The sequence below is a fragment of the Mya arenaria genome, chromosome 3 (assembly GCF_026914265.1).
Source record: "Mya arenaria isolate MELC-2E11 chromosome 3, ASM2691426v1".
NCBI lineage: Eukaryota > Metazoa > Mollusca > Bivalvia > Myida > Myidae > Mya > Mya arenaria.
The window spans coordinates 67,782,974-67,799,142 of NC_069124.1; the positions used below are offsets into that span (position 1 = coordinate 67,782,974).

General features: G+C 34.1%; 1 protein-coding gene across 2 annotated transcripts in view; it reads left to right on the forward strand.

Annotated features, from left to right (window-relative positions):
* The first annotated feature begins 1,164 nt into the window (after positions 1-1,164).
* The window catches only part of LOC128227238 (ATP-dependent translocase ABCB1-like), a 53,653-nt gene continuing 38,648 nt past the window's right edge, over positions 1,165-16,169 (forward strand). Inside the window, exons 1-4 of one of the 2 annotated variants that reach the window (XM_052937585.1) lie at positions 1,165-1,274; positions 2,201-2,287; positions 10,134-10,264; positions 13,937-14,166. In XM_052937585.1, the coding sequence (XP_052793545.1) occupies positions 2,230-2,287; positions 10,134-10,264; positions 13,937-14,166 (419 nt within the window). In that variant the 5' untranslated portion in view covers positions 1,165-1,274; positions 2,201-2,229. Of the gene's footprint in view, positions 1,275-2,200; positions 2,288-4,861; positions 5,106-10,133; positions 10,265-13,936; positions 14,167-16,169 lie in introns of those variants that run through there. The other variant, XM_052937586.1, reaches the window with a different exon arrangement.

Below are 16,169 nucleotides of genomic sequence, written 5' to 3' on the forward strand. Positions count from 1 at the left end.
TATCTGTCCGACCCCGAACACGAACGAACAGTTTGATGTTGACCCTTTGAGATGACGTAGCTCCGCACACGCATAAATATATATGCGGAAGTAAACACCATGAGCGTAGATCGCGGAAACGCGGATGCCAGTTGTCTCCAGTAGTGTCGCTACAAGGTTTTCGCCGTCGAGTGAACGGCAACCATACCCTTCTTACAAATATGTGGTTGAACCGGTACCACCGATCGCCACTGCCCCGAGTCTGTCAAATATTCATGAAATCACTCGCGACCGGAGGTCGCATCGCGTTTGCGATGTTGCTGAACATGACATATATATAGCTCAATATTCCAAATACGATATTTCTAAATGTCCTTGCCTGAGTTTTTGAAGTTGGACTCAGACGAGGTACAATTCTTGCCGCCAAGAAACATTTTCTATAAAATATCGACCATTATTTAAAAAAAACATAAAATATTAGAGAATGCAATTTTAAAAAGTGCAAAAACATCGGACAAGTTTTAATAATAACTTTTGGTGTTAACTGATTTTTGTTTGTGATATTGGAGTATTGAAGCGCATTAATTACCCCTCTCATCGTCGGATACCCCCGAGTCACTTACTGTATAGAGTGTTTATACAAGGAAAGAACGTACCATGGATGTTGACGAGGATCCACTCTGTTTTGTACGAACTTGATAAAGAATACGCATACAATGTTTAGCATTTATTGGAACGTTTACTTGTAACTCACTTCAAAATATAATTACGAACGTAAGTCACTAAGTCAAAATGCCTACTTTAAAACAGTAAATCATTTAAAAAAAATACAGTACTGAGTGGCATGTTCCCATTGCAGCTAAAATAGTCACACGACTTGTTTAGGAAGTTTATATTTGATCACGGACACAAATTATCTCCGTCATATTTCATTGCCACAAAGTCAAAGGCAGAGAAACAAAAATGGGAAACGTACACTGCAGTAGGTATCATTTCGATTGATTATTGTTTCTATTTATTGCTCAACAATACATTTACACCAGCTATAGTATAGCTGCACCCTTTGATGATTTGCATCAATGGTTTTGTTTAGACAAACAAATTCCCAGGTTCAACATTGAGCACGTCAAAAGTTTGAAATAGATTATACTTTATCCCGGCTTGAATCTCAACAGAGATCTCAAGCCAAGAACCACTTTTTTAAGGTGCGCTTGTTCTTGACTCTTGTACACTATATTGACACCTGAGACTGTTTTTCATCTATTGATCACATTAAAACTGCAAGTATTACCAGGGTAAATATTTGTTTGATACTGTACTATTTGTTATTTTTACAGCATCGAGTCATAAGTATTGAATTAGACAATATTTTTATTTGCAGTGTTTTTCATTGTAGCTATGTTTTTCATATGCCAATATTGTTATTGTCATATATTTTCGTGATCCTGTTAGGCTTTATATCTATATAATTATTATATGAACTCGGGGCCAGGCTTATTTTCTAGAAATCCTGCGGGTCATATATTTTTACCAGTCACTTAGGGAAAATCCCAATGTTGACAAGTTACAGTGTAAATCTTCAATTTTATTTCCAATACATCGTCAAGTCTTCATGCTGAAAATAGTGCATACTTCCCTCGAGAATAATACATGTGAAAATAGTGCATACTTCCCTCGACAATAATACATGTACCTTTACTGGTTGATGTTACAAACCAGAACAGGATACAAATCCAGAGCATCTGTTAAAACACACGTTTGTTTACGGTGATCGATGATTTTGATGATCTAGTTCAATTCAGATGCTTGCCTTAGTAACACTTGTGAAGTTTCATCATGTTTTGTTGAGTATTTTCTAAAAAACAACGTTCAGTGGTTACAATTGACTGGACTGCATTAGCAAGTAGCTTAGTTAGATAGGGAAAGTTTATCTAGCAAACCATAAGAGTTCTATCTTGTTCGCCTTCTACCAACTTATAAGCAGAGTCAGATATATACATTTCCCATTCACGGCCCTAACCTGCTATTGTATCATTTTATCCTATCACATATTTGGTTGCTATCGAATACATTATTTCAGCATATTATAATTCTAAAAAGTATTTTTATGCTTCTGTGTACCCTGTTAGTAAAATTATTGTCCTAGGAATAATTTCACTCCTTAACGAGTAGATTAATGGCCCTAAGTTGTTTCACCCAAAATGCTTCGTATATCTTTCAGGGCCTGTGTTTTGATGATTTGGTGCAGAAATGGCGGAGTTGAAAAGTTATAGAACTGAAATAAATGATACAAACAATACAAGAAATGGTAAGTTATACACATCAAATACAATTATACATGTAGTCATCATTTACTTATAATTTATATATTTTACTTTTCTCTCTTTTACTTAACTGATGCCTTTTTTGCTGAAATATTAAGTGTCAAAAGTCTTATGTCACGACCTTCTGATTAAATTTTTTTACCTTTTGAGTTTTATAAATTGCCTCTTTTTTCTTTGCTACTTTTATTCGGAGATGTCTCATTTCCATCAACACAATTTTTAGTAATTACACATAAAAGTTAAGATAGCCATTAAAATTTTATTTGAAGACTGTTGGAATAAAAACTCATAAGTAGGATTAACTGGTGTGATATACATGTAACATAATTCAGATGAAGCGGCTGTGAATATGGTACACTATATACATGTAAAAGCATATGTTTGACTTAATTTCCCCAACTGTTCATTTTGATAGCTCTATCAGAGCTCCAGATAAGCAGCATATATTTGCGTAGTTGCTAAATTCAAATCACAGAAAATGCAGTTGAAATTATTTTTAAGTTTATAAGAACAGTTAAACACATATGAAATGATGGCTTTCCCAATACTTTAAAGGTATAGAGTCTCTTAAAATTTCATACATTCTGCATAATTTTTTGAAACTAGTTCAACTTATCATTATGTCACCAGTTGTTTCTGTGCTGGAAAGCAAAGTGCAGTATTAATTGTAAGCAAAATAAGGGGACTGCTAATACAAACCATCTAAGAACTTAATGAGTGCAGAGTACTATACCTGACAGTCATGTACAGTGCTGATCATACATGAAATACGATGCCATACATGCCATATTTCTAAGGGCTTCCCCCCCCCCCCCCCCCCCCAACAAGATAGTTTAGAATTTAACAATGTTATATATATTATTACATTTTCATCTTTCTTCCCCATTGCCTGAAAAACCACTGTGTAAAAATGCTGACTTACTCAATGGAAAAGCCTGAATGACCAATTACAAAACCCAATTAATTGAAAAATCTTATCTGGAGCTCAGGGGCTGTATTCATAAAAATTCTTACTCATTTAAGTAAGTTAATCATTTGGTTAAGTTATTTTTTAAGTTAAGTCTTTTCTTAAGTTAATAAGTCATTTCTAAGTCTTTTCTTAAGTTTATAAGTCATTTCTTAAGTTGATTTCTTTAACCTTTTGAAGTCATAGTAGAACAGTACAAGTACTTTAACGTAAAAGTATGTACATTTGATACTCAATGAAAATAAAGTAATTCAGATGTTAAGTAATTATATCATCACAGTGGCGGGTGGGATACTTAATGTAAGAAAATAACTTAAGTTAGGAAATTACTTATAAAGGTGTCATGATTACCGACCTTGTTCTTAAATTTATGAATAGCAATAATATACAGATTTAGTTTAAAAGTGAATAGATTATGTCAGAAAATTCATTAAAAAATAAATGAAAAATTCATGCAACCAGTGTTACCAAATCTGGTTGTTACACCTGACTAACAGTGATGAATAAAGTTTAAAATGGCATTCATGTTTATTTGAGACATTAAATATGTCAAACAGTATCATAGTAATAAAGTACTGCACAGAGATTTATTGCGGTCAGAAGCTGTCCTTCCATTGTATGGTCATGATTGTTACAGTTTCTTTACTTTTTAAGATTGTGTATCATGCTTTAATCATAAAATATTGTATTTTCCCCAAATGTTTGAGAAAATGGCCACATGCAGTGTTGAGGAAACTAAATATGATATGGAATCTAGAATAATATGAGGTCATCTTGCATCTTATAATCCTTGTGAAATAAACATTCAATCTCTTGATTAATTCAATAAAGTTAATAATTGCATTATTCTGCCACGAACCAATACTCACACCACCTTGGCTTGTAACAATTAATTGGACATGGTGGGGACCGGTGACTTGCCTCATATAGAAATAACCCTTTAAAGGCAAAATATTCCCTGACTTAAAAAATATCAGAAATAATAAAATGAGCACTTTCTTTCGTCTTTGAGCATATATGAATTCATTTTAAAGACATGTAGTTAGTAAACATCAATTGGTTAATTAATACCTTTACCGGTGCGGGTAATTGGATGATGTTCTGTACATGTAGATATTTTGTTCTGGTAAACTTCAACTGCAGACATTACATAAATGATAGCCAGCTTCTACTAGACCAATAGTTATTTTCCATCATATTTATTTTTTGTCTTTTGTAATATTGCCAAATTTTTTACCAATCCAACTCAAATATTACCAGTCTGGGCTTGTGTAGGTCAGATGAGAACTCTGGGTCAGGTTTTTAAACCCTTCATATATACATCTTGTCAGTCAGGCATTATATAGTACATGTATGCATTTTAGTTTTTTGTGGTTAAAGTATGAAAGATAAAGTTATTTTTAAACATGACACAAATCATAATATGATGTAATTTCATTAATGGTTTCATTACTACAGGTGTATATTTTTAGTCAAGTTCAATATTGTTTATTTGGAATGGCCATATTTGGTAGTATGAAATGTAGAAGGGTGGCATACTTGAATTTAACATTTCAACCACGGTGTGAATATTAAATAGCATATAACGCCGTTTTGTAATAGACTGCTGTTCTATTTTTATTTTTTTATGGTGTTAATTCTTTTTTTCTCTTCAAAATGATAATGTTGTAACCTAATACATTGTCATTACATACTGAAGCGTAAAATTTTACTTTGTGATAGTTTTGTAGTGACATATTAGTGGTCTTATATTCAGGGAACTGATACAAATATTTATAGTGAATTTGATCAAGAGTAAAGATAATTTGAACAAAGGATGGATTCAGAAAATAATGGTATATATATATATATATTTATCTATTGTAGTTATTGTTATTACAAATTTATATTCAATAAATTTAAGATGTATTTTGTAGTGGATTATGCACTAGCAGAATAAGAGGAGGGGGGAGGGGTTAAAATCATCCAAGTTTACTTTTCATGTCAATATATACAGGAGACAAAAAGTAATTAAAACAAACGGTCACAATGCACCTGATTGTCAACTAGAATTTTTCCATGCGAGTAACCTCAAACCCCTATGTATATTTTTTTTTGCCCTAGACATTTCGTTCTGATGCAAGCTAGGGCACACGTCAAAAAGTGGTGCCCCTGAGATACACTCTTACCTCAATACCTGGATCTGCTCTTTGGAATGTCAACCAATATTTTCTTTGTTTCATGATACCATACAGTGTGACTATGTTCCATGATTATATGACTTTAATTTGCATGTACATGTATAGTGTTGACTTCCTTTAAATTAAGTAACAAAACTTGAAAAAGGCAGAAAATCAAGTATAGTAAAGTAAGTTATAACTGATCAATAGATAATGCAGTACATATCTTTTCTGTACCGAATATATTTATTGTAGTGTATAGGTAAATCTGCAGAGATTGTGATACATAGTTCTGTATTTATGATTTACTTTTTCGCCTAAAGTGCATTCACGAGGCTAAAGCCAATTACATATTTCATGAATTTGTTCAAAGGTCAGGTCAGATATCCCCAATATATTTAATTGATAAAGGGAATGCTATATTATAATACAAAGCATGACCTGATCATGAATGTACAAATGAAAAACTGTTACTGAAAATATCACATTTTATATATTTTCTATGCAGTGAAAATAACATGATATACTCCTGAAACAACAGTAGACTGATGGAATTTTTAAATGTTTTAAGCGCTGTCAGCACACTAACAGATACATGCTGAAGGTTTTGAGAACCACAAGATGATGTTTTGAGGCCCATGTTCATTGTTTTGAATTAGGCCATGCCAAATAAATTCTATGTTAAAATTGTTATTAGGCGGGTAGATTTCAAGCCCTCATGATAATAAAAAATATAACAAAAAGAATTATGATTTTGTAGAGCTAAAAACTTTAAATAACAACAATCTTCAGAACAAAATTTCTTAAATCATTTAGATGTATGATCCTTTTAAGCTTCAATGTATATATGATGTGGTGAAATCTGCTGTTTAGAGCAGTTGTCCTGCTGGGTTGGTAGGTTTGGAAATTGAAATCTCTGAAGCTAAACATAAAATCAATTTGGTATGGCCTTTTAAATCAAAATTGATATTTGTCGTGTGAAGCCTGACATATGGTGGCACAGAGTTGACATCCCCTCACACTTTATTTGTAAAGTGTGGCCACTAGTTAGTAAAATGTGGCAACAACTTAGTAACTTGGGGCCACAGTTCAGTAAATTGAGTTACTTGAGGCCACAACTTAGTAAATTGTGGCCACAACTTCATAAATTAAAAACACAACTTATAGTAACTAATTGTGGCCACACCTTAGTAACTGGAGGCCACGACTTAGTTTATTGAATCGAAAAAGCCATTTCATCGTTGCCGCTTTATTGTTGTAACACAGATAGCACCCCTGATAATAAAATGCCATTTTTACCCAGAAAAAGTGAATTATATGTACATTAAAGACAGGGAAAGTTTAATTACTTTTTTCGATTTAACTTTCAGGAAGGCCTTTCTTATGCTTATATTGTAACTGTTTTGAGGAAACATCATAGAATTCAAATTAGTTTGCGCCATTTGCACAGAGTACTGAGATCGTTGACATTAAGACAATTAAAGAGAGTGCAATGATGCTCATTCTTTTTGTGACTAAAATATTTGTCAACGTGATTCGCCTAAGCATTCTGTGACGAGCATTCTGTTTTTTTCTAATTGCACAAATTAAGCCATTGAGATGAAACCTTTTTGCTGCAAAGAAATATTGAATATTTAAAAATAAAAACAAAACAAAAACAAAACATTTATCAGTGAGATTGTCAGAATTTAAGAAATGCAAAGAAATAAACAGAAGAAAAAAACAACACAAAAAACAAGACCGGCAGCATGGATCAAACTCAGTACCGTTTGGGGTGTTACTGTGTTTCAGTGACTTTAATGACTGCTCCTCGGGGGACATATAGTCAATTTGGTTAACAAAGCAGTTTCAGTGTATAGTATGGTATGTATTTTAAAGATATTTCAATACTAAGTGGCCTTCTTTGTAAGCCCCTCTCTTAAGCTCACAAAGTGAGGCATGATTGTCTCTTTGTTTTATTTTACCTTTTTTGATAGCTCAGAATTATTATTGTGAGTGCTAAGCTTGGATACCTTATTATCATTTAGGAGTCATATTTGTGACATATTCACCATACTTCTGGTTCAATAGAAATGATACTTCACAGGTGTATTTTGTATAAAGCTTCAAGTTGTACATAGTGCTGGGGCAGTCCTGGAAAAATTCAGTATTACCTTAACAGCTTACAATTTTTTTAATAATCCTTGTTCATCATAGTATGGCCGATGTTGTGTCATAGAAAAATGCAGGAGATTGTGCAATCCAATTGTAAATATATTTCATATGGGAATATAAATTTCTTATGTGTGTATTAATATGGAATCAAAGAAATCTTTCTCTGGTATATGAAGTTCTTTATCAGGTATTGATTATATTACTGCAGGAGTAAGCTTGTGGTCTGATCACACCTGGAATTGTTGGATTTCTATAGGAACATTATAAATCCAGTTTTCTGTTAGTTCAGCATTTATTGGAAAAAAAATGTTTCCAATGCTCTTCCTGAATGCTGAATTCTAATGGAAAAGCTAAAGGTATGTAATAATGGTGTTTTATATGACTGTGAAATACACCTCACTTCTTCAGTGAAGAGTTCATCTTTAAACATTTTTTTTTTATCTTTTTGGGATAAGGTACCAGTACATATAGCTACACTACCCTAAGGAACTAGTCTTGTGATGTGTGTATACCACGTGATAAATTGCGTCATAAATGCTACATGGGAAGGCAATATTTTGCTTCGAATGAAGACTTAAACCCTTAAGCTGCTGATGGCGATTTAAAAGGCTTTGCAAACAGCTTGGAACCAGACCAGACGCCGAGTAACTCGGCGTCTTGTCAGGTTCCAAGCTGTTTGCCACTCAGTCAATATATCCCCAAAGTTTTAAGTAAATTGAAAGAAATTTAGAATAAACCAGACGAAATTTTTGAGCAGACGACAATTTACCCAGCATGCAAAGGGTTAAACAAAGATAACTTCACTATTTCTTCATTTTAAATGAAACATAGTGCAGTCTATGCCGCTTACAAAGCCCCGCCTTTGGTCTTTTACCAGAGATTCTTAAAACACTTCGACAAACATTTTCGCAACACGGCCGTCTGACGACGAGGCACTGTCAAAACATTATTTTGGAATCGGGTTTGTCGAGGTGTTCAATGAAACTATTCACCTTATCAAAATCTTGTAATATAAACAAAGGCGGGGCTCTTTGAGCATATAGACTGCCCTTGGTTTTATTTAAATTGGTGTAGAAAAACAAAAGTTATCTTTGTTTTAAGTGTTCATTTTCAGCAAATTGTTGCCTGCTGACGGAGCATATATGAGGTAATTTATCAGGTGGTATACACACACTGTAATAGTAATATGTTTCTGTCATAAGTTATGGCTTTGTTTAATACTACTATTGTTTATATATAAAAAAATGACTTAAAAGCCACACGTATGTAGACATAAAATTGGGCAGCTTTTTTTACATTTGAAACACCATTACTAAATAAATTCAGCTTTTCATCAGAGTTCATTAATTCACAAAAACAACATTGATACATTTGATACATGTAGTTCAATAACTGTGGGTATCAATACCCAAACTTTAATACCTATAGTTTGATCACTTAAGATATCAATACCCAAACTTGAATGCCCATAGTTTGATCACGGCAGGTATCAACACCCAAAGTTTAATACCCATAGTTTGACCACTTAAGATATCAATACCCAAACTTTAATACCCATAGTTTAATCACTGAAGATATCAATACCCAAACTTGAATGCCCATAGTTTGATCACGGCAGGTATCAACACCCAAAGTTTAATACCCATAGTTTGACCACTTAAGATATCAATACCCAAACTTTAATACCCATAGTTTAATCATTGAAGATATCAATACCCAGAATTTATTATCCATAGTTTGATAGCTACAGGTATCAATACTAAAAGTTTAATACCCATAGTTTGAAAACGTCGGTCATCAGTATCCCTACTTTAATACCCATAGTTTACTTTAAACATTATATATGTTACAATGATTGTGAAGGAAGCTATGATAGTTTATACTAAGTCACTCTCGTTGGCACGATGTTGCGTGATACCCATACCCATAGTTTGAAAGCAGCATGTATAAACACCCAAAATTTGATACCCATAGTTTGATAGCGGCAGGTTTCAACACCCAAAGTTAAATACCTATAGTGACAGGTATCAGAACCCTGGCAAAGTTTAATACTTATACTTTGAAGGAGGCAGCCATCGGTACCCAAATTTAAACACCCAAAGTTTGATAGCAGCATGCAGGTATCAATACTCGAAGTTGATACCCATAGTTTGATAGCGGCTGGTATGAATATCGAAAGTTTAATACCCTTAGTTTGATAGCGGCTGGTATCAATATCGAAAGTTTAGTACCCTTAGTTTGATAGCGGCTGGTATCAATATCGAAAGTTTAATACCCTTAGTTTGATAGCGGCTGGTATCAATATCGAAAGTTTAATACCCTTAGTTTGATAACTGTGGGTTTCAATACCCAAAGTTTAATGCCTATAGTTTGATAGCTGCAGGTATCAATGCCCATAGTAGATACCCAGTGATGGTTATCAATACTAGAAGTTAGATACAGTTTAGTTTAGTATTAATACCTGTAACTGGATAAGGTAGTTTTGTTTTGTTTTGAGAAAGTAGTTGACACATTGAAATGGTGCTGCATTTGGGATTGATTCTATTTCAGGGGCAGTCAGCCCATCAGACCCAGTCATCGAGATGAATGGACACACCAAGAAGGCTAAAGGGGGGAGTGACAAGAAAGGTGATGGCGACAAGAAGAAAGAGTATCAGGAAATGGTCTCAATCTTCGAAGTGGTGAGTGTTTGCCGGAAATGAGGATGTTTATGATTTTGTGTTTGTGTTTTAGCTGCTGTGTGTGTAAAGATTCATTAAGTATAAATTTTTTTTATCAATTACCTGCATGTATATAGCGTAAGTAGTTGAGGATTGAAGCCATCTGAAACTGACTAAAATAACAACCGTAGTTACAAATTGAACGGATTAGAGCAGTGGAATTATGTAAGGGAAACTACCGGTAACCTGAAATTCATTAAAAAAGCAGGTGAAATTTTAGAGATGTCCAATGTCATGATGTTTAGTTCAAGTACACTGTCAACATCAACCCTACATCAAAAATTGTCACATGGCAACAAATAAAATGAGTGGTCTGTAGCAAATAAGTAGAGAAGCAAAAGGCTTATATATTTATGGCTTGTTCCCTAGGATGAGATTTCCCAGCAGCCATTTGTAAAAGACTCGGATAAGTAATCCACACATTATCTATTAGTCTTATTTACATATTTAGATGTTATAATTGGTTAGTAGTTTGATAAATATTGAAACATTTCGGCTAACTTTGACTGGAACAAATAACCGTGCATAAAGTACAATTGTTTGGTATTTTCAGTGCCTTGGCGAGCAAAACTATAATGTTCGCAAAAAGCATTTAAGATATGAAAACAAAATGAAGTACACAATGTTTTGTGTAATAATACCCAAGTGAAGCCAGTGTAATGGGATATTTAATATATATAGCGGCACTGAATATATCCATTTGCCTTGTTAATTATAGCTATAGCTCTTATGTCGAGGCAGTAGCTCAGTTTCCGTCTGCAGAGCAAGGCGATGTGGATTTGATCCTTACCAGATACACAAAGCATATTTGTGCAGTTTGTAACAATATTCTTAAGTTTTTCTCCTTGATCAACTGTGAGGAATAGATGTGCATTGACACTGGCTTGCGTTGGTCTTCATTTTCAAATGGTCATGCCACAGAAGAATAATGAAAATGAATAAATGATATAAACGAAATATAAAACATTTTTTTAATGTTTGAATGAAATACTGTTGTTCCAAACACATCTATTGTCATACTGATATCAATTGAAAAGGTCTTTTAATGAATGTGGTATTATTGACATGTTTTGCATGTGAATGGAAATAAACTATAAATCTTCTATTTATAGAACTAAATGCGCAGCTCTAACGAAAAACACACCCTGTGCATATTGCCATTGGTCAAAATCTGGCTAAAAAAAGGCTTTCAATATACTGGCCAAAATAAAATTTCCAGCATACCTACTTTTTCCGACTTTTCCTTTCTCTTCCAACTTTTTTCCAAGGCCTTTCCTTGCCCAAACCTTTTTTCATGCTCTTTTGTAAAAATGCTTAATTATTGTGAATTATAAGTTTTTCATTATGCACGATTTTCTTCAGCCAATACCTGACAAAATGGTGTGTATAAGTCAATTTAAAGTTGCTGACCTGAGATGGCTGTAAAAGTTTCAACAACTCTAAACTTTTAACAAGGCTATTTGGTTAATGTAGTGGTTGTTGGCAAAATTGTTCAAATAATGCCCCTAGGGTCAAAGCTAGCCCCATCTAGGGGGTCTCAGGTTACAGTAAAATCTGTAAAAAATCTTCTCTGAAACTGCAAGGCCCAGACCCTTGTTAACCAGTTTTTCACATAGTGAAACATGGTTATTGGAATGATGAACACTGTTGTTAGGGCGGGCGGCCGGGCGCGTCAAACTCACCTATGAAACTGAGTAACTTCAGTAAGGGTTGACTAGTTTTGATCAAACTTGGTCTAAAGGAAAAGTTTATTAATACCATTCAAGGGATTGAGTTTGGGCTCCCTAGAGTCAAGGTCAAGGTCACTGTTACTAAAAATAGAAAAACGGTTGAAACTGAATAACTTATTCAGGGTTCACAAATCTTGACCAAACTTGGTATAAAGGAAGAGTTTTTTAATACCTTTGATAGAAATGTGTTTGGGGCCCCTAGGGTCAAAGTCAAGGTCACTGTTATTGAAAATAAAAAACAGTTGTAACTGAATAACTTTAGTCAGGGTTCACAAATCTTGACCAAACTTAATATAAAGGAAGAGTCCTTTCATGGGATTGCGACTGGGGTCCTTAGGGTCAAGGTCACTGTTTCTAAAAATAGAAGAATGGTTGAAACTGAATAACTTTAGTCAGGGTTCACATATCTTGACCAAACTTGGTACATAGGAAGAGTTTTTGGTGACCTTTCATTGGATTGTGTATAGGGCTTCTACGGTCAAGGTCATTGTTACTAAAAAAAGAAGAATGATTGAAACTGAATAACTTTAGTCAGGGTTCACATATCTTGACCAAGCTTGGTACATAGAAAGAGTTCATGGAGACCTTTCATGGGATTGTGAATAGGGCCCTAGGGTCAAGGTCACTGTTACTTAAAAGAGAAAAATGGTTGAAACTGAATGACTTTCGTTAGGGTTAACATATCTTGACCAAACTGGATATTTAGGAAGAGTTTATGAATACCTTTCTTGGGATTGCATTTGGGGCCTCTGTGTGAAGGTCACTGTTACTTAAATAGAAAAAAAACGGTTGAAACTGAATATCTATAATTACAGATAAAATCCAAATATTTGTGAACAAGTTCCTTTTAAATCATTTTCTTTTTCCAGCACCAGAATTTGATGATTTACTAAAATCACTGATGATAACAATATATGTATGTGCCATGACAAAGTAACATAATCATCTTTATTAATTGATCAACCTTCTCTTTAATAATTGTATTTCCACTCTTATGCATGCTTCCTGTCTTCTGTGTATATCCTCTAACCAATTTGGCATGTTTGTATATACATACACACAACACACAACAAATCAACTTAATTGTAATTCTCACAACACAGGTTGAAGTTCTTTTGTCAATCATTGAAAACCTGGTTTCATCGCATTGCAGCATTTCTTGTTGGTATGTAGCCTCATGTAACGGTCCTTTACTTTTAAATTATGTGCCTGTTGTCAATGTTGGCCCAGCCCTTGAGGTCCCAGGATTTATATACATGTATCATAGTAAAGTTGTAGTAGCCCTATGAAGTAGTTAATCTACTAAATTGTTCATATAATGTCCTGGGGGTCAAAGCTAGCCATGCCGGGGGTCCCAGGAGGTGTCTGATAGACTTATATATAGGAAAAACAGATATCTGAGGCTGCTAGGCCAAGAGTCTTGATATATAGTATGTAGGCTTACATAGTTGCATGGTGCTTCACAAAAAGTGAGCAAATAATGCCACTTGGATCAAAGCTGGCTCCACCCCAAAAGTCCCAGATTTTCTGAATGTAAAGAATAAAACCTTCTCTAAAAATTCAAAGCCCAGACATCTAGTGGCCTTATACAAAGGTTTCAATTATATTTGTGATTGCTGTCTATTGTTTTTAACTTCACTATTAAAGAGACAAAACCTTCAGGACTATCATCACATGCAAAAAAAATCAGTGCATTTAAATAACACAATGCATTGCATCAAAATCAAATCCCATATTCACTCTCAGGGCCGCAATTTTTCTGTATTTTGTCATTTTAACTTTCTTGTGTTAAAAAAAAAATCTCCATTTTTTCAGTGCTGGAAAGTCAGTGTAAAGAATAGGTTTAAAACATAAATTGTCATGCTTTAATATGTTTTAAATGTTTGTACCTATTTTTTTGCAGTTCAAGTATGCCACATGCTTTGACAAGTTTTGCATGATCCTTGGAACAATATGTGGCTGTATACATGGATCAGCATTCCCAGTAATGATAATCGTGTTCGGAGAAATGATCAACCTGTTTGTGACCACAGGGTCCATTGATGATATTGTTGAGCTCCTCAAGAGCTGTGGAGGTCTAGTGGCTTTGAATGTCACTGGTGAAGATATCCTCAATGACCCATCATTACTTTAGTAAGTCACCTAACAATTGCTTAAAGGAAAACTTTCACAAATACTATTCTGATGTATGATTTTCTTGTTTGTTTGTTCAGTCCTATTTTACCAATGTCTGCATCCCGATATTGAACAAGCATTTCCTTGAATCTTGTTAATTGTTTCAACACTGGATACTCCCCATACACACTATGTTATTTGTCATTGTGTAGCATGGGCAATGTGGCTAGGAAAATCTCATAATCATGAATAATTAATGAGGCATTTTCATTGGTTCCGCAAAGTACCAGATCTTTACGGTTGAAAAATATACTGCCGATTGCCGGAGTTGAACCGGGTCTGCCATCTCAGCACAATAATATTGGGCAGTAGTCAAGACCACACCTCAACGGAGGCCACTGACACTGTTTAATTATTGAATAATTTTTGATGGTTACATCAAATTCATTGGAAGAAGAGCTTTCTCTCCTGCCTCATGCATATTTATTAAAGCGTGATTTTGTCAGTCAATTGTCCCACGGTATGTATGTATTATGACGCTTAGTTTGGTTGTCGTCGAAACTACTACCCGAAGACGGCACAGCGAAGATTGCTAGAGGAGGTCGTCCCTGTGAATAAGATGACAAGTACCCAAATAAGACTTCCGATGTTTATTGTCCAAGGTTAAATGACAATTTATAATAAACTAAATATTTAAGTAAATCAGCATAATGATGTAAATACATGAATATGTGATTATTAAGAATATTAACAATATTTGGGGAATATTGATAATAACAACGCTTAGCAATGTGATACAATGGTACTCAACCATCCAACCTACTTAATTAACTAAGTTAGATAACTCCAGTTTACATTTAATGCAAATAATTGCTCTTTATTATTCGTCTTAGAAATTCTGGTTAAGGTTTTGCATGTAAGCACACATAGGTTAATTTCTCAGCAACTACTTGAGGTATTGCATTGAGACTTTATACAATGGTACTTAACCATCAAACCTACTTAACCAAGTTAGATAACTCTAGTTTGCATTTAATGCAAATAATTGCCCTTTTTTATTCAACTTAAAAAATCTTGTTAAGGTTTTGCATGTAACCACATTTAAGTCAATATCTCAGCAAATACATCTTGTATTTCATTGAAACTTTAGATATGTATTCCCAACTATCTAACCTAATAATTTAATGAAGTTAGATAACACTTTTTGGAATATAATGCAAATTATGGGCCTTTATTATTTGACTTAGAAATTCTGGTTACGGTTTTGTATGTAAGCACACATAGGTTAATATCTCAGCAACTACTTGATGTATTGCATTGAGACGTTATACAATGGTACTCAACCATCCAATCTACTTAAATAACCAAGTAAGATATCTCTAGTTTGCATTTAATTCAAATTATGGCACTTTTTTATTCAACATTGAAATTCAAATACATCATGTATTGCATTGAAACTTTATACACAGGCTCCCAACCATTCAACTCTTAATTAATCACGAAAGATAACTCTATCTTGCAGATTATATAATTTTTGGCCCTTTATTATGGGACTTAGAAATTATGGTCAAAGTTTTGCATGTTTGCACACATAGGTTAATATATCAGCAACTACTTCATGTATTGAGACTTTATACAATGGTACTCAACCACCCAACCTACTTGAATATCCAAGTTAGATAACTGTATTTTGCAGATAATGGCCCTTTATTATTGGACTTAGAAATTCTGGTTTAAATCTTGCATGTAACCACATTTAAGATAATATCTTAGCAAATACATCATGTATTGCATTGAAATCTAATCTAAGTTTACAGTGATCCATGTTTCGCCAAACCTTTTCAATCCTTACACTGAAAAGCGGCAGAATAGTCAAGCGTGCTGTCTCTGTGATAGCAGCACTGGTACACTGTCTCGCTGTAGAACTAGCTTTTATCGTAACACAGTAGAGGTCCCGCCTGCAGAGAGAGACCGGTAATGGATTTGATCTCACCAGATGCACAATGTAATTTGTGCAGTCT